Here is an 18,706-nt window from a genome sequence, read left to right as displayed (position 1 = left end):
AACGGTGCTCCCTGTTTTGTATCCTCCATGTCTCCCTACTGCCCTCAGCCCCTTGGTCTGGTACTCAAAGCCACGTGGCCTCTGGCCTCATCTCTGCCCATCTCCCTGTTTCCTCCATCAACACCTTCCCATCATTCAAAACTGCTTGCTCCCTTCCCAACTGCAAGCAGCACCCTCTCGCTTCAGTACCTTTGCTCCTATACCTCCCTCCTCAGGGACACTATCCTAAGCCTTTCCAGGATGCTCAGGCACCAGTGCTCTGGAGTCTTCCCATTCCTCCTTCACCCAGGCTGCGCCCCATGCCCGTGCCCCTATCCCCCCGAGGCACTCATCACCCTTCATTTTAACTGCCCTGCACCCGGTGCTGCTTCCACAGCTGGACAGACTGGTCCCCATCTCCCCGCCCCGTCAGTCTGGGTAAGCAATCCCCTGGCGCCCCCTGGTGGCCACCTAGGGGAAACCCTTGGGCTTCACTGAGTAAGAGAAAGGAGAGGAAAGTGGATCCTTGAGCACCCACTGGGCACCAGATGCGTAAGGTGTTTCATATGCACCAGCTCAATGAATCCCCAGGAAAAACCCTTGGGAGAAGCTCCCGTTTTACAGAAGTGGAAACAGGCTCAGGGAAGGTTGTAAGTTTCTCAGTGCCACCTGGATAGTAAGAGACTCCAATCCAGGTCTGCCTGACTTCAAAGCCCCGGTCTTCCCTCTGTGCAGAGGAGAACAAGGAGGGGCAAAGGGCCGCGCCATGGGGAGGAGGCCACAGCTGGTGGACACGGAGCCCGTGGTTTGGCCTTGGAGGTGCCCCCAAACCCAGCAGTCCTGATCAAGGGGGTGGATAGGCTCTTCCCCTCAACCCTGGAGCCACTGAGATCTGTCTGGGGTTGATCCGGGTAGGGTCACACGAAGCCAGGTCCAATCCGGGGTACAATAGTGATAAATAGAATTTATTTTGTACAACTGTTACTGACATACACACGGCCACGGGGGACTTCCAAAATAGGTGTTGGGGCCGGAGGGCTGGCCTTTGGCGTGGCGCCTAAAAAGTGTGGACAGACACACACGAGGATGTGGACTCACAGCAGCTGTGCCTGGCTGCCCCTTCCATGGAGGGTGGGGGTGGCGCAAAGGTGAGGCCCATAACTCTAGGCCAGCTGAGACCCCTTGGCCTGGAGTGCCCAGGAGCATGGGATGGCAGGGGTTAAGCTAGGTGCTGGCTGAGGAGCCAGGTATGCCCCCCTTCCCCCACTAGGGGGTCACTTGTCTGTCAAGTGGAGGCAGTGCACAGGGCAGTGGCAGATCTGAGGGTCCAGGAGGGGCGACAGGCACAGCCAGCTCCCTGCCCCTCAGACCACCTGGGGCCCCAGGAACCCCAACAAGCAGGGTGGGGTGATGGGAGACCCCTGGGGGCACAATCCTCCATTCTGGGGCAGGTGCCCAGAATCACAGTCTTTAGTGACCTCTGAAATAATCTCGTCCCTTTGTAGCAGACGCGCCCAGAGAGGGAGAGTGATTTGCCCAGGGTCACAGAGCAGAACCCAAATCAAAAGCTAGGACTTAGGACTCGCAGTCCAGTGCTCATTCTACCACACCTCACACCCACTGCCTCCATAGCAGGCTCTGTATGCACTGAGATGTCTCAATCTCCCCTTCCACCTCCCTCCCACTAAGTCCAGAGGGGCACCCAGGGGTGATGGGAGGCTTAGGGTCAGGGTGAGCCAGGCCTGGAGTCCTGTTTCAACAGATCACTCCCTGCCCCAGCCAGGCCCCCCAGCCCAGGGGGTGGGGATGGTGCCAGCAGCTTCCCCGCTCCCAGGTCTGGACGGCTCCGCCCTGCAGAGACAGTGTAGACTGTGGGCCAAGAGGAGGGTTGGGGAGGCAGAGGGCAGCCCACAGGCTGGTGCTGGCCTCGGGGCAGAGGTCCTGTCTGCCTGGATTTGACACGGCATCTTCACATTGTGCTTCTGTGGCCTCATCTGCAGGGTAAAGGGAGATGGAGGCAGGCAAATAGATGTGGGAGGGGCCCGCCCTTGGAGTTCCAGGCTCTGGGTCTTTCCAACCCACTGGGAACCCCCCAGACCCCTCCCTCCCAACAATTCCCAACTTCCTTTCAGGCTCCCATCAAATCCTCTCAGCAACTCATGGGCAGAGCTGAGACAGCATCTATTAGCCCTGTTGTACAGATAAGAAAATTGAGGCCCAGGGTCACCTAGTAACTGAGTGGCAGAGGAGTCAAACCGAGATACATAGCTCTCATCCCAGAGACATGACAGAGGAAGAGAGAGAAGTTGGCCCACCCCCTGCCCACCTCCACCCTCTCCCCACCAAACAGGAGCTGAGGGCTGGGACTGACCTGCTCAGTGTCACCTTCAAGGGGCAGCCTGGCTAACAGCCCTGCACAGGCAGAGAACATCGACAAGGCAGGTGATAGAGCAGAGGACATGGGCGACAGGCAAACAGAAGTCACTGGCTGTGCCCAGGCTGGATGAGCCCAACCCCTCCAGGCTTAGGGAAACCCCTTAGTCCAGCCTCAACCCTGGGGATCCCTGGTCCCCTTGATGCCTCTCCCCAACAGCCAACCCCCTCTCAGGTGGGGCTCCACACAGGACCAGCATCCAAGCCATCTGTCCCCACCCCAGCCAGGCCCTTGGTGGCTGCACCTACCAGCTGGGACATGGGCTGTTCAGATGCTTCCAGCTGGATCTTGATCTCGGGACATGCAGGGTCCCCCAACTTGCCGCCGTCTGGGTGGGGTGACCAAGAGGGGCCTGGGGAGGGAGGCAGGAGGGAGCCACCTCACTGGCCGCGGGGAGGCACCAGGGAGATGGGGGCATGGTTGGGCGGTCGGTACGAGTGCTCCCCTACCCGCCCAGCCCCTCCCTCAGGAAATCCCACCCGTAACACCCTTCTTTACACCTCCCCTCATCATCCTCCAAGACCTTACAAGAAGCCACCAGCCCGCCAAGCCACCTAACCACCTTAGGCTGGATAGAGACCAGCCCACTGTCCCCCATGTCAGGGGCAGTCCCATTACATGCCCACCACCCAGGGTATGAGAACTGGTCTCAACCCTCTGTGCCCAGCCCTGTCCCTCACCCCACCACACAAGTGGCCCTGCTTGTGGCAGGGAAGCAGCCCCGGGCCCAGTACCTGGGGAGCTGCCCCCGCTTGTGGTGCTGACACTGTCCTCTAGCCACGTGCTATAGATGAATGAGTCCCGCTTGTGGGGTGTCCCTGAGGATGAGACACTTTCCTGGGGATGGGGAAGGAGATAAAGAGGGAAGTCAGCCCTCATCCCCCTCTCCCCTCCCCACCCCTACTGCAATCCACAACCCCCACCCAGGCCCCCCTGCAAAGAGGATGAAGACCACAGGAGACCAGACCTGGGCACACACACACACTCCCATTCATTAATTCAACATTCACTGATGTTTTCATGGGCCAAGGCACCAAGAGAAATCAGGCAGTGTCCTGGCCCTAGAGGAAAGACAGGCTGAGAAGAGACTAATATAATTCTAGAACTTAAGCCCCATGGGGCAGGGCCTTGGTCTGCACTGTCCCCTCTGCATGTGCAGCAACTGCCACAGGGCCTGGCATGGAACAGTGCCCACTGAAGGACTGGTGAATACAGAATGACAAAAAGGTGTGAAGGATGGAGCCCAGGGTCCCCAGTGGAGGACTGGGGACTGCAAAGGAGGGCATTATGGCTGAAATGGTAAGAGATGAGGCTGGGGACGGAGGGACTAGATCTTCAATGGTCTCAGAGATTGGTCTGTGGGAGGTACTGGGGAGCCATGGAAGGTTTCAGAGTGAGGGACAGTTAGCCCACATTATTCCTTTGGGCTGGGTTCCCTGATCACAACTCAGCCACACCCAGATTCATGTCTCTACCCAGAGCATCTCCACAGACTGGACAGTCCCCCCACTTCAGCCTGTTGTGGGCACCTCCACTCCCTGGGACTCTCACCAGGCCTGTATCGTCCCCGTCCACACCCTCCGCTTCCTCCACGACGCTGGCAAAGCTGCTGGCACTGGACGAGGAGCGGGAGAAGTCCTTCAACACTTCTGCTCTTTGAGCTGCTGTCTCCGCTCTGCCGCAGACAGCACCCCATCAGCCAGCATCCACACCGGGCACCTCCCGAGCCAAGGCCGCATGCCCCTGCCCTCCCGGCCCAGCCCGCAGCCAGCCAAGCACCTTTGTGTCCCCTTACAGCTCCCTGGGCCTCTGAGCCTCCCAGATGCCACTGTCCTTCCTAACACATGGATCCCATCCTGCCCCTTCCCTTCTCAATACCCTCTCCTGGCTTCCCACTGCCCCAGATAAAGTCCAATTTCCTTGGATGGATGTTCAGTCTTAACTATGAACAATAAGGCTGTCATTTAGTGCATGTTTGCTCTGTGCCACCCACTGTGTTAAATGCTTTTACTTGATTTATCTTATTGCTATCATTATTAGACCTATTTTACAGGTGAGCAAACATCAAGGTACAGAGAGGGTGGCCACATAGCCCGAGGTCACCCAGCCATTGCTGGGGAACAGGTAGGACCAAGGCCTTTCAACTCCACAGTCTACTCTCTTAACTCTCTCACAATTTTGCTCCATGCTCAGGGACTTGGTGTCTGATGCCTGGAGTCTCACTCCTTCCCTCAAATTCCAAAAAGCAAATTCACCTTTCTAAAACCAGCCAGGATTCCTGATTCCTCCTCACTGTGGGAATAATCCTGTCCTCTCAGCTTTCTCTCTCCTAGTCCCTGTTGCCCTTTCCTACTTCTCTGTTCACCTGCCTGACTCTTCAGGCCAGGCTGGGTCCTCTCAACATCCCACCCCTCCCCAGCCCACATCCCCTGAAGCCAACATAGAAGGGGCTCAGCCAGGAGCACGGAATGGAGGGGAGCCTCCAGGCTGGCTTTTTAAAGCATCACTCCCCTTAACTAAAATCTTCCAAAGGCTCCTTGTCACACTTAGAATAAAATTCAAAGTCCTCACATGGTCTCCAAAGCCGTGATCTCACCCCTGCCCACCTCTCCGACCTCATCCTCACCGCCAGCATTGCAATGTCCACCTGGGCCCAACCTCACTCACTCGGTTCCAGCTGCACTGCCCCTCTTTCTATCCTTCAACATGCCTCAGGGCCTTTGCACTTGCTGTGCTTCTTACCTGGAACCCTCTTGCCTCTGCTGTGCCAGTCCTAACATGGCTGACTCCGCACTCAGCTCTCAATTCAAACCTCACCCCTTGGGAGACATCTTCCCTGAGCACCACCTAACCCCCTGCCCATCCGATCACTCTTCATCACATCTTCTGCTTTACTTTCCTCCTATTATCACTATCTAGAAATAGCTCATGAGGTTATGTTACACTGGACAATCAGCTCTGGGAGGCAGGGGCTGTGGATGTCCGGCTGACTGCTGTGTTGCAGAGCTTGGCATGCACAAAGCGCTCAGCAAGTGTGCATCAAAGGAGAACTCAAGAGAGGGCCCAGGCCTCCCTGCTGCCCTGGTGTGGCCGTGTCAACACTCCCGGGCAGCCCCAGGCCCGGACAGGGGGTAGAGAGAATAGACCGCCACACCCAAGCCCGCCAGCTCAGCATGCCCCAAGCCCCAACCTGTTTTTGGTCGTGGGCATCTCTGGGGAGCTCTGAGTGGATGAGTTCTCCGACTTGGGCTCCTGTGAGACGTGCCCGCTGTCTGGAGTCTTCTGGCCAGCCGGGGGGCTCTCCCTGCGGGGCACACAAGGGCAGTGGGGGGATTCAGCACTGGGCCTGGCATCAAGGGTAGAATGAGGCCCAGGTGGTGAGAGGAGGTCATGGGTGCCTCCTGCCTCGTACCCATACCCTGTATCTTTAGGGGCCAACCCTAGAGCAGTTCCTGCGGCTCACTGGCTGTCCTGGCCAAGGAGAGGGACAGGAACGGCAGGAGCAGCTACTTAAGACAGGACAGTCCCCATGTCCTCCTCCCCATAAATGGGGGTACAACTATACCCTGTTATAGATAAGGAAACTGGAGTCTAGAGATGGGAAGGAACCTGTCCTGGGATGCACAGCTAGGACATGGCAAAGCTAAGACTGGAACCCTGGAGGCATGGGATTCTGGGCTCTTGTGCCTGTGAGGACAGTGCCAGCTCCACTCCTGAGGCCTCAGTGCACCTGCCACCCCGCCTCGCATGCACTGCAACACACCCCCGCAGCAGCCCCATGCCATTGGTTGTGCTCTTTTCCGCATTTTTCAGATTGGGACAGTAAGGCTCAGAGAGGTACAGTAACTTCCCCAAGGTCACATAGCCCCAATGTAGTCAAGACAGAATTCACACCCAGCAACTATCTTCAGCATCCCAGAGGCTCTCTGTTGCTAATATGGAGCAATATCCACACCCTGCCCACACTTACAGACCTCCATAGACCAGGTCTTAAGTCCTAGCTCTTCCTCTCACCAGCTGTGTGACCTGGGCAGGCCCCTGACCCCTCTGACCTACAGCTCCTTGATGTGCAAGATGTGACCCCAAGGAGCCAGCAGAACTGGGAATGGATGAAAGCGGTTCACATTAGGTGACCAGCTGGCCCTGGTGCTGGGCACACAGCAGGGACTTGACTGTACAGCTGTCACCGGTGGGGACAGAGGGGCAGAAGGGCGGGCACGCCCTCTTGCCTGCTTTGCTTTGCCCCTGAGTGGGGGTCAGGGAGGGAGCCAGAGCAGACGCAGGCCCCTCCTGCCCACTCTGCTCCACCCACCTTTTCTCCTGCACCTCCTGTATGTTCTCGATGCCGATGGCACTGCTGCGGCGTGAGCCGAATGGGCCCGACTTCTTCCTCGTAGGGCTCTTCCCAGGGACAATCAGTGACTGTGGGGAGAGGCTCCAACTCAGTACCCACCTGCCCCAGGAGCCCGGGACCCACCCCACGCCACCCTGGGGCCCTGCTGCCCCAGGCCCTGAAGCAGAGACAATGAGCAAGAAAAACGAGAGAGCTGTCCATCTCCAGAGATAGCTGTCCAAGTTTACAGATAAGGAAATAGACCCAGCGAGGGCAAAGGGCCCCCTGAAATTACACAGGAGGTCTGGACCCGTGAGCTCAGTCCAGGAGAAGGGCAGAGGCCTGAGAGGGCTGGACAGCGGCTCTGGGCTGGGATGGGAGGAGACAAGTCCTCAGAATGGCTGCCCCTCTCCGCCCCCAGGGCTTCATGGGACCTGCAGCCTAAGGGCAGTGGGGAGAGTGGATGAAGCAACCCAAGCCCCTGCCCCATGCCAGCCCTGCCCCACCTCGGAATCTCCAAGCAGGCTAGGGGAAGTTCTGGCCCAGCAGTGGAAAGACACCCCTCAGTTTCCACACATACGAGCATGGGATGAGCATGCCCCCAGCTACTCTGGGGAGGCAGGAAGGTGGGCCCCAGGGAGGCATGAAGGGGCAGGAACCCCCAGGCCAGTTCATGGTTGGGACGGGGTTAGGGCTGAGAAGAGCGATGGCGTTCCATGCAGAACCGGCGATATTGGGGGACGTGCGGCTGGGCATAGGTTCTTTGGGTACCAGATCCTGGCAGGGACTGGGCCAGAGTCCCAGGGGCCAGGGGAGGGCCAGAAGCCTCGGGTGGGGGGGCACTGGCTCTGGCACAGGTACCAGGCCCCAAGGCAGGTGCTGAGTGCCATCAGAGCTGCTGGCACTCCATCCTGCACGCCCTCGGCCTGTCCCGGGGGAAGTGGGGCAACGTCCCCAATATGGCCTCCATCCTGAGAGCGGGCAGAACAGCGCGTGCAGGCAGCCTCCAGAGCCGGCAGCCCCGCGGACGACAACCTCTTCCACGGTTCCTATGCCTATGGCACTGCCCCGGCGTCCGAATCTACTCGCACTTTTCCCAGGAATAAGCAATGACTGGCAAGCAGCAGAGGGCGGGGGGTAGAGAGAGAAAGACAGAGAGTCAGAGAGAGACAGAGATGGCGGGAGGGCGAGACACGGAGAGGTGAGGAAGGGAAGAGGGAAAGACAGAGAGAAACAAAGAAGCGAGTGGGCAGGGGGTTGTAAGGCCAAGGCCAAGGGAGGGAAGGAGCGGAGACACATGGAGAACACAGGAGAGAGATCGACAGTCACCCGAGAAGTGAAAAACGGACAGACACAGAGATGGACCCGGGGGTGAGATGGACAGAGAGCAGTGGGAAAGAGGAGAGGGAGTAAAAGGCAGGTGCAAGAGGAGAGAATCCACAGGTGCAAGAAGGCCGAGAGGGGCCAAGGGGAAGAGGAGGGGCAGAAAGAAAGGGAAAGAAAAACAAGGGAAGAGGAGAGAGTGGAAGGAAAAGGAAGCAACAGGAAGAGAGGGGAGAGTTGTGCAAAAACAAAAACAGAAATGGGTCTGGTTACTGCCATGGTGGGTGCTGCTGGTCTGGCCCTGTCCCTGGGGCCCCTCTACAGCCACCCACAGGAGGCTGGGCCATTCTGGTCAGGAAGGGAGTGGCTGGTGGAATCGGGGTTGGGGAGAGTGGGTCCGATTCTCCAGTGACAGTGGGCTTGGTGACTGTTGGAAAACAGAGGACTCGCCTTGCTCCCCTGGCCAGGCCAGACCATGGGGCAGGGATGGGAGTTGGGGGGGGGTCCCTCTTGCCACGTGACATAGCTTCACAGCACTGAGCACAGGGCTTGCTTGGCATGCAGCAGACAGTCCATAAATGATAGACAGATGGATGGACGAATGGATGGACGGATGGATGGATGGGCGGGTGGATGGGTGAGTGAATGGAGTGAAGGATAGATGGATGGGTGGATGGGTGGATGGAAGGAAGAAAAAATGGATGGGAAAGGGGCAGCAGAGCAGCAGGTGCAGTGCTGGGGGGTGGCCACTGGGCAGTGGAAAGCAGATAGGCCCACAGCTGAAGGCTTTATTCATCCTGTGTGCCCGGCACATCCTCTTAGTATTAAGAACAGAATCCCACAGAGCCTGGCAGACAGTAAGTAATCACACAGTAGGTGCTCACTCAGGAGAGGCTCACACAGAAGTTCAGTTCCTGACACACGATAGATAGCCACAACCACAGAGGCCCTGGCACACAGTAGGTGCTCACACAGCTCATTTTCTGACACAAAGTGAGTATTTGCTAGCATCCAGGGCTTTTCACAGCCGTCCACTTCCTGACACATAACAGGTTCTCACACAGCAGCTCAGGGTTGGGTACACAGCAGACACTTACAGAGTCAGATCCACGCAGTAACCCAGGACCTGACACACAATAGGTGCTCACAGAAACTCGGGGCCAGGCCCACAGTAGGTGCTCACAAAGTGCATGTCCACACAGCAACCCGGGTCCTAATACACAGTAGGTGCTCACACAGCAGCCCAAGTCTGGACACACAGTGGTACCCACCAGCATCTCAGAGCCAGGCACAAGGCAGATGCTCACACAGAAATCCAGGTCCTGACACACAGTGCGTGCCCACAGCCTGACACACAGTAGGTGCTCCCAGAAACTCAAGGCTTGACAGGAGATGCCCATACAGCAGCCCAATTCCCAGCATATGACAGACAGTAGGTGCTCCATAAGGAAAGTGATACAGAGGCTGCCCCAGTGCTGACACGCAGAATGTCACAGCTGAATAAGGGGACAGGAGGAGGGGTGGACCAAGGAGCTGGGGAGGGGGCCACAGGCCCTCAGCACCCCAGTGTCATGGCTTGGGCACCTGACCCCATGGAGAGCAGTGGCTTGACCCAGTCTAGAGCCCAGGATGGGTCCTCAGACAGGAGGGCAGTGGCGGAAGGTGGGGCCAGGCTTTGGAGGCAGGGGAGAGCTGGGGGCCCCCGGGGGAAGGCACTCACTATTCCAGCCGCCTTGGCCAGGTCGGGGTTGTTGGGTGTGAAGCTCCCGCTGTGGCTGGTGGATACAGTGTTGGGCTTCTTGTTGCTTAGCCCCATGGCATCCATGGACTGGCTGCGGCTCCGGATGACCCGCTGTGAAAGTGGCAGAGGGGGTTTCATAAGGCCCCACCTCCTGGGGAAACCCAGGAGCCACCACAGCCACTATAGATGACCCCAGGAAGTCCCTTCCCATGGGGCCACTCAAGAGTCAGGTCTATATGGTGCTAAGGGTGGTGTGGGCCTTGGCTCTGCCAGCAGCTTGCTCAGTGACCTTGGACAAGCCACTTCACCCCTCTGACCCTCTGGGCCTAATGATGTCTCGTGTGGTTGTTGTAAGAACTACAGAAGGTACTGGGTCGTGACAAAAAGTGTGCATAGAGAGCCCTGCAGAAACCTGCTTCTTCCTTTAGGGTCTCCCTTCTCTCACTCCTCCCTTGATTTTTTCAGTCAGTCTGCACTGAAGGCTCACTCTGGGGCCGGGTCCTCCACCTGTGCTCTCACTCACTCCGACCCGGGAGGCGGGCACTGTTGCCACACCCATTTTACACATGATGAAACTGATGCAGAAGTGAGTCTGGAACCCAGACACCAAACCCTTAACTGTGGGCTCCACTGCCTCTGAGAAAGTCTGTGACCTAATCCAGCTCCACCATCCAGCACTCACCAGATGTGGGGCCACTGGAGTCCTCCCTCAGAGAAGACACCGTAGACCCATGTTCACCCCACCCACCCACTGTCTCCACTGGGCAGAGGCAGGGCTCTCCTCAGGTCTCTTTCTCAAAGACAGTCTGTTCACCTCAGCCAAGTGCAGGCCTGGGCAGCTGGGCTAATCCTCTTATGCAAACCCACATCTCCAGCTTTGTGGCCTGCCCTGGGGTAAAGGTGAGGCCTCGCCAGCCTGGCTGGGCACCTGGAGGATGGGCAGTCCTCCTCCTGTGGGTGGAGGACACGGTGGCAGAGGCCGCTGCCTGGGGACCTGCAGCCTGGGGGAGTCCGGGCCCTTTGGGAGGAAGAGGAATTCCCTTGTCATCTGCCTCTCACTTTGGATAGTAGTTGCTGAAGGCAGATGTGCAGCATTTTGCATTTTGCTTCCTAACTTACATTACACTAATCTAGTTGCTTTACAAATAATTTTGAACAATTATATGAGGTGAGTTGCCATTATCCCAAACAACAGAAAAAGAAACTGAGGCTCAGAGAATGCTCAAGCTGGTAAGTGGCAGAGTTGGGATTTGAACCCAGAATGTCTGTGCTTTTAATACTATGCTAAACCAGAGACAGCCAGGTGGGTCACATGGGCCTAAGTTCACACAGGCCAGGTCCCTCTCCTATGGCCACTAGGCTCACGTCCCTTCCCGGATCTGTTTCTTTCTCTCAATCAGGCCTCCTCCTCTTTTCTTCACCTGCTGACCTGGCAGCTGTCACCCTTGATATTAGAGTTACCTCCATGCCCCCGTAAAGGCTCCAACCTTCAGAACTCCCAGGCCGACTCCACCCCCAAGTTTAGGCCCCACCTCCAACCATCAACTCCTCCCCAAGCCACAGCCCACCTTACAACTCCCAACCTCCAGCTCTATCCCAGGCGCAGACAGTACCTCCGCGCCTAAGCCCCACCCTAAAGGCTAGGTCTACCCTGAGGCTCGCCACCACCCAGACACTACCCCAGGTACCTGCCCACCTAGCCTGTGCTCACACCTATTAACTCCACCCCGAGCCACTCCCCCATCCGACTCCATCTCCAATGCCAGCTCGCCTCTAGCCACCGCCCACCTCTCATCTATAACTCCACCCCTGATTCCACCCCAACCACATCCCTGCCTCTCTGTGCCCAGGTAGACTACCCTGCCCTTCACCTTGAAAGACTCGAAGAAGCCGCCGCCCCCACCACCATTCTCCATCTTGTCCTCGTCGCCACCCAGGCCCATCATGGACTGGCTGTGGATGTGTAGCTCCTCATAGAGCGTCTCCAGAAGGGCAGCCCGTGTCCGCTCCTGTGGGCCAGGCCGGGGAGTCAGGAGAGACCCCCCCAGGGATCAGCCCTTCTTCCCACATCTAGAATCCCGGCTCCTTCTCTGAGTGAGTGGGGAGTGGACCTGGGCCCCGAAGCCTACGCCAGCTTCCCTTGAGCCCCTCGGCAGCTCAAGCAGCCCCCAGGGCTCAAGAGGCCCCTCTAAGATCTGGCTTCATGTCCACACCCCCAGTTTTCCCCCTCCTCCACAGCATCCTGTGTGTCTGCCTGCCTACCTCTGAGCCCCTCCTGGGCATTCCTTATGAATCCTTATTTCCTCTCCCTTGATCCTAGTCCTGCTCATCCATAAATCCATCTTCCCCTGGAGGGCCCCCTCTAAGGCCAAGGTCTGAACATGGCTTGTCATTCCTCAGGGGCAGGGCGGGAATTCTGGGGGGACGGGCAGCTCAGCCCCAAGAGCCCATCCTCACCTCCAGTTTGGCAAACTTCTCTGCCTTGTAGCAAGCATATTCAGCATTGATCAGTTTTGTCAGCAAAAATTCCTGGAACTCAGGCCCCTGGGAGCCCCCAGTGTGGAGGAGAAGAGAAAGGGAGGGTCAGGCAAACACAGAGAGGAGGGGCTGAGCCCTGATGATGAGTTGGGGGCAGGGGCTCCTGAGGCACCCCTGCTGGGCTCTGGGGCTACCCTCTTCACTCCCAGAAGGGATCTCCTTGGGCTCAGCTCCCCAGCCCAGGCACCCATGAGCCCCTAGTGCCCTTCATGGCTGCCCACCCCTCAGGAGAGTTGGGTTGGGGTCTCCTACTGCCTCTATCTGGGGGATGGGGGGAGGGGCTGAAGCCAAAGCTCAAAGTGGGCTTCTGAGAGGTGAGAGAGATGTGTGCCCCCCTCCCCAAACACTTTAGAAGAAGACTGGAACTGTCAAAAAGGTAATGGAAATGAGGAAAGGCCACAGACTCTGCTGTGCAAAATATAAAACGATACAGTTTGCCCTGTGACATTGTAAATAAAGGTCATATTTTTTATCAAGATGAACAGAAAAACCAGGCCTGAGCTACATGGTTTGGGGGGCCCAGCTGCCCTGGCACACAGTAGGGCTTCAGGACCTCATGTAGCAGAATGTGCACCCCCCGGCCCCCTCCCTCTTAGTCCTGCTCTGCCCATGATGGGGCTGGGGGCTGACCCTCACCTTTCTGAACACAGCGGGGTCTGGGAGGGGTGGCCCAAAGAAGGGAACGTCATCTCGTGCAGTGACGGACACCTGGAAGAGAGAGCAGCTGTCCTGTGGATCCCCACACCAGCCAGAAACCCCTAATTCACCTTGCTATCCTGCTCCATGCTGGGCCCCAGGTTGCCTCTTGGCGGGGGAGGTTCAGTGACTGCTGACTGGGTGGGTAAATCCCAGGATTTCAGCTCCTCCATCCTTGGTCCTGAGTTTGAGTGGTGGGAGGGGTGGAGGATCTCAGGAATCATGAAGATGGAGAAAGAGGAGGAGGCTATAGAGCAGAGGAGGGTAACCAGCCTCTTTGAGGGGAGGAATTTTGGGGAGTGGAGAGGGCCAGATGGGAATCCCCCATCATCAGAGCAAGAGGGGGGCTCACAGCCCTCCAGACAGTCCTCTTTACAGCTGGGAAAAACTGAGGCTCAGAGAGGCGTCGCAGGGAGTGAGGGCGGGGATACAGCTGGGGCAGTGGCTGTTGCCCCTGGGAGGCTCCGAGATCACCCACCTTGTACAGTGGGCCGTCGGGGCCCCCGCCCTCGGCCTGCACCACCACGTAGGCGTGCAGGAAGTTGGACGCGATCATGTCTGGCACAAAGGGCGTGTTCTCGTCCTGGAAGACCACAGCCACGATGTCGTTCCCAATGTGCCGCTTCCGCTGCAACTGAGCACAGGGCCACAGCCTTTACCATCTGGACAGGGAGGGGCCCACTGGGCGCGGGGAGGGTGCCCGCAGGGGTGTGGGAGGGCTTAGGGTAGGCAGAGGGCACACCTAAGGAGTTGCTTCCCCCCTAACAAATGTGGTGAGAAACTTGTCTTAAAATCATTTTCGTTTTCTTAGCATCCTATGATAGACGAGAAAACTGAGGCCAAGAGAAAAGTGCCCTGCAAGGCCCTACCATGAGTTAGGGGACTTGAACCCAAGGCTCTTGGTCCCCAGGCCCTACCTCGCGGCCCTCCTCCTGCCTAAATACCCCGAACACTGCCCCTCTCAAACAAACAAGTTCCAGTCAGTATATATTTATGTTGCTGAAGTGAACAGAGGATCTTATTAAAAGGAAATTAAAAGACACCAAAAATAAGAAATAAACATTTCCATTTTTCTCACATTATCCCTACTACCCTTCGGATGGGGGCATGGGTAAGGTAGACAGCCCCACAGGAAGCTTAGGACAAGGTGACACATTTCCGAGTTCAGCTCCGGGAACATGCCCTGTGCTCCCTCATCTCCAGGCCTTCGAGGAAGGTGGAAGCCATTCTTTCCCCTGGAACATTCCGCCTCCCTCTCCCACCTCCTCTGCAGCCTAAAAGTCACTTTATCTTGAAAGCTTTGCCTGACTCCCACCTCTGCCAAGTCTAAGCATCTCCATATGACCCCACGATACCCTTCACTCCCTGTGAAAATACTCACATTTACTGATCTCCTGTCCTTTATCAGATACTGTTCTAGCCACTCTGTGTGCATCCTCTCATTTCTGCTCACGTATGAGGTAGGTGTCATTACTATCCCCATTTCCACAGATGTGGAAATTGAGGTTTTCACAACATCGCAGCAGCTTGTCACCCTGCCCCAACTAGAGTCCACAAGTGGAGGGACTGGATCATTTCCATCTCTCTATCCCAGGGCCCACTGAGCCTGGTGAGCGGATGCTGAAAGGACGGGTAAATCGGGGACAGGAGGACAGGTGGGAAGCAGGTGGGTGGGTGCCCAGGCTACCTGCTGGGCGTCCCCTTCTGTGTAGGGCAGCTTGGTGGACACGTGAAACATGATCTCCTTGTTGCGGAAGTTGCAGTACACAGACTCGGTCCCCGTCTGCCCGTGGGTCACGTCCAGGCCTCCTCGGAACCTGCCCCAGGCCCCCCAGGCCACGGCTCAGTCTCCAGCCCCAGCCAGGCCTCCATGGGGCCAGGGTGGGGGCTCCCTCCCTGCCCACGGGCATGAGTCAGATTATCCTCAGCTTATCCCACCCCAATACTCACCCCTTAAAGTCCTGCAGTTTGACCTTCTGGCCAAGAAATTCGAGGAACTCCACGAAGGCGGGGCTCTCCTCGTTGGTGCTGAAGAGTTCTTCCTCAGAGGTCTGGGGACACACAGAGGGCAGAGGTCATCGAGCTGGAGCTCCTAGCCCTACTCACACCCAGGAAGGCTGGAAGGGGGACCTCTGGCAGCCCCTGAGCTCCTGGGGTTCTGAGTCCCTGGGCAGGTGCTCTCCCTGGCAAGGGTCGGAGGTCCCAGGTACACAGCCTGATGGGTGGGGGGCAAGGAGCACACCTGCCCGAGCTTCTGATAAATGACTCCGAACTTGAAGTTATTGCTGATGACATGCTCGTCAAAGGTGACGATGAGGCGAGAAGCCTGCGGGGAGAGGATGATGGGTGAAATACACTGCTTTCTCCAGTTGCCATTTATTGCTCTATGTGCCAAGCACTGTGCCAGGCACTCCACATGCATCATCTCATTTGCTCCTCAGAACAAGCCCATGAGGGAGGCCCTTCTACTGCCCCCATTTCACAGATGAAGCAGCCAAGGCTCCGAGAGGTTATACAATTACTTGCCTAAGGTCAACAGCTGGCCAATGGCAGAGCTGTTGGATTCCGAAGCTTAAGCTCATTGCTCCTGAGTTCTGCCCATAAGCTCCCGCCTCTACTCTGCTCTAATACCCAGCTCGTTCCTTGACTTTTCTGTAAACCCAGCTCGTCACTCTAGAAAGGGCCAAGCCCCTTCAATGTGCTGTGGAGCTGTGAGCAAGCTCCTCTCCTTACCCTGGGCCTCGGTTTCCTCTTCTGTAACTGAGAGGTAGGGTCTAATTTCTGAGGCCCCTTCCTTCAGGGGCCTTTCCTGGACCACCCCACCCTTCAGGGATCTGACCTCACTCTAGAATTCAGTCAGAGCCACAGGGTGTGCAGGGTCTTTAAAGACCCATCTCTTTCAAGAAGCCTCCCTGGCTAGCTGAAGACAGAAGCGCCTTCCTTTATCCCACATTGTCACAGTGACTTGAACCCAACACCCATCACCACAGCTGCTGTCTGTGGGGCAGCATTTATGGCGGTTCCTTCTAGGGTCAGAAGGCAAGGCCAGGGGAGTACCTTGGCTCAGGGGTGCAGATTACCCTTGGGAAGGTCCCCAAATGGCACTGAGAGTTTTCAGGGTAAGTAAGGCTTGCCTCAAAGGTGGACAACACTAAGTTCAAATGCAGGCCTTCCTTATCTGCTGTGAATCCCTCGGTAATGGCACCGAACCTTTCTGGGCCTCCAGTTCCTCTTCCACAAACTGCAGACTTTGCAGGGTTATTGTGAGGATTAAATGAGAGAACTTAGAAGAAGTACCCTGCACACAGCAGATGCCTAATAAACACCCAGTCCTCTAATTACCCACCCACCCTCACTGAGCAGGGCCCAGATCCAGCCATACCTTGGGATAGAGCACAGGATAGAATCGATCCACATTCACGTCTTCACACACCAGCTGCAGGAGGAGATAAGGGAGGGCCTGAGGGTGAGGCCTCTGGGCCTCCCTGGCCAAGATCTGGGGGAGGACAGCAGGAGAAACGGAGAGGGGACAACCAAGGCTAAAGCAGGCCTGGGGGCTGTCACTCAGAATAGGGTTCAGAGATCTGGGGTCCCTTATCTCCAAAAGATGCTCTAAAGAGTACACAGGCAGAGGACAGGAGCCCTGAATATATGCCAGCATGTGGATATCGTGTGAACATGTGAGAGGCAGGACCCTGGAGACAGGCCACAACATGCAGGCTATATAATCTGGGGCTAAAGATGAGGGTGCGCAAAGGCGAGGCTGCAGCCCCCCTCTGTGCCCACCTGGGGCACCCAAAGGGGCTCACATGAAGGATCAGAGGCCTCACCTTTGCCATCTGGACCACGTTGGGGAACTCGGTGAGGCAGGAGATGGGGATGACATCGTGGTATGTCCGGCATTTGGTCCTGGGAGGAGAAAATCCAGTGAGAGGTGAGGCAGTGGGAAAGGAGATGGGAGTTCCTCCACACCAAGTAAGACCAGAGAGGGCAGACCCCAGGGAGGTCCAGAGGTGATGAGGGGGCCAGGCCTAGCTTGGGCACTAACGTGCTGTGTGACCTCAGGCAAATCCCTGGCCCTCTCTAGGCCTCAATTAGAAGAATGGGTAAAATGAGATGGGCTCCTAGATTATAAGACCTCAGCCCCCACTGCTGTCACAGGTCCCCCCACCCCACCCTCACCTGAGCAGCAGTCGCAGGTGCTCCTGGTCCCCGATGACATCGTACTTGAGTGAGAAGACAAGGTGGCCCAGGGCAGTGTCCAGTGAGTAGTAATTAAAATGCTCCTGTGGTGGGAGGTGGGGGCCAGGGCAGTGGGTGAGGCTGAGCTTGAGACTTCCAGAAACCAAACCAGAAAGCCAACTTACCTCCGACTGGAGGTCCTTTACCAAATAGCAGGTGCGCCGGCTAATACCACACTGCCTCAGACAGACCTGCTTTCAAATCCCAGCGCTGTCACTTGCCAGCTGGGTAACCTGAGGTCACCTTGCCTTTCTGTGCCTCAGTTTACCAGTCTATAAAATGGGAGTGAGGCCAACTACCCAGTGGAAGGGTGGCAGGAACTGAAAGAGATAGTGCCTGGTGCAGAGTAGGTGTGCAATGAACATCTGTAGTAACTTTGGCTCTCTTGAGTCCTCAGCAAAGTCAGGACCACATTTGCACCTACACGGCTATCTCCTAGCCCCTGCTCTTCTCAGGGCTGGGCACACAGTAGGTGCTCAATAAAAATATGTCAACTGACTGATTGCTCAACCCATGGCTCTGAGGCCCCTGAAGCCAGGGCCCATGAGAATGAGGAAATGAAATATCTCATGCACATACCGGGTGGCTGACCAGGACGGTTCCTACCCTCCTGCCTCACCTGGAAAAGCTGCAGGGTTGGGCAGAAATACCTCCTAGGGAGCAGGGGAAGCTGCAGCAGGGATGGACCCCTCAGACAGGAGCCCAGGGCTGGCACCTCCAGGTGGAGAAGTCTCAAAGCCAAAGGCTGGGAGTGCCAGAAGATTTCAGCCCACCTGGCCCTGGACTCCCCTCCAGCCCAGGCCCTGGGAATGGGGCTGGCTCTCCAGCCACACCCGCCCCAGGAGTCATTGTGGAAGGAAGTCCTGCTTAAATGTGAACACCTGTGCTCAAAGTGGGGGAGGAGAAAGAGGGGCCAGGGGATACACCTCACAAATCCACAGCTCAGGGGCAGTCTGCAGGGGCCTGGGGCAGAGTCCCCTCGGTACTGCTTGGGCATAGAATGATGGAAACCCTCAAATGTTTGGCTTTATCTGCAGAGAGGGAGTGGCCAGCATTTGGCAAGGAGAGCGGCAATGAAGTCCTCAGAGCAGGGAGTTTCCCCCAGAACCCCCTGGCCGGACCCAGAGGAGCCCAAGGAGAGTGGGCTCAGGGTCCGAGGGAGTCAATGCCCCAAGTCACCCTGACCTCCTCCCTCTGACAGAACAGGGCCCAGTGCTTCCCCATTCACCCTACCTGGAGTCAGGAGTGGCCCTGCCTCTCTGCCAGCCTCTGGGACCCCTCTTCTCTGTGCTGTTAACCTGACCCTGGTCATTATGTCTTCTCTGAGCCCCCAGCCTGTGCCTCTTCAAATCTTCCTGTGCTCAAGGCACCACCTTCATTCTGTCACTCGTCCCATCACTCCTTCAGCAAAGTTTTCTGA

At 57.0% G+C, this 18,706-nt stretch overlaps 1 protein-coding gene across 32 annotated transcripts in view; it reads right to left on the bottom strand.

Moving 5' to 3' along the window:
* Positions 1 to 923: 923 nt before the first annotated feature.
* The window catches only part of RAP1GAP (RAP1 GTPase activating protein), a 62,670-nt gene continuing 44,887 nt past the window's right edge, over positions 924 to 18,706 (bottom strand). For 5 of the 32 annotated variants that reach the window (XR_012079436.1, XR_012079417.1, XR_012079426.1 and 2 more), the window contains 19 exons: positions 17,227 to 17,330; positions 16,875 to 16,953; positions 16,427 to 16,480; positions 15,287 to 15,370; positions 14,995 to 15,095; positions 14,732 to 14,861; positions 13,523 to 13,678; positions 12,985 to 13,056; positions 12,268 to 12,354; positions 11,682 to 11,819; positions 9,790 to 9,921; positions 7,782 to 7,859; positions 6,726 to 6,835; positions 5,604 to 5,759; positions 3,965 to 4,088; positions 3,148 to 3,250; positions 2,662 to 2,796; positions 2,351 to 2,391; positions 924 to 1,973 (listed from right to left, as the gene is read on the bottom strand). Coding sequence is in view for 13 of the 32 variants with exons in the window: in XM_072975169.1 (XP_072831270.1) it covers positions 2,383 to 2,391; positions 2,662 to 2,765; positions 3,148 to 3,250; positions 3,965 to 4,088; positions 5,604 to 5,759; positions 6,726 to 6,835; positions 7,782 to 7,859; positions 9,790 to 9,921; positions 11,682 to 11,819; positions 12,268 to 12,354; positions 12,985 to 13,056; positions 13,523 to 13,678; positions 14,732 to 14,861; positions 14,995 to 15,095; positions 15,287 to 15,370; positions 16,427 to 16,480; positions 16,875 to 16,953; positions 17,227 to 17,330 (1,821 nt within the window). In the remaining 19 variants the exon portion in view is untranslated. The remainder of the gene's footprint in view (positions 1,974 to 2,350; positions 2,392 to 2,661; positions 2,797 to 3,147; positions 3,251 to 3,964; positions 4,089 to 5,603; positions 5,760 to 6,725; positions 6,836 to 7,781; positions 7,860 to 9,789; positions 9,922 to 11,681; positions 11,820 to 12,267; positions 12,355 to 12,984; positions 13,057 to 13,522; positions 13,679 to 14,731; positions 14,862 to 14,994; positions 15,096 to 15,286; positions 15,371 to 16,426; positions 16,481 to 16,874; positions 16,954 to 17,226; positions 17,331 to 18,706) is intronic. The other 27 variants (XR_012079429.1, XR_012079430.1, XR_012079418.1 and 24 more) reach the window with 14 other exon arrangements.

The sequence above is a fragment of the Vicugna pacos genome, chromosome 13 (assembly GCF_048564905.1).
Source record: "Vicugna pacos chromosome 13, VicPac4, whole genome shotgun sequence".
Classification (NCBI taxonomy): Eukaryota; Metazoa; Chordata; class Mammalia; order Artiodactyla; family Camelidae; genus Vicugna; species Vicugna pacos.
This window is presented reverse-complemented; position numbering and strand designations above follow the sequence as displayed.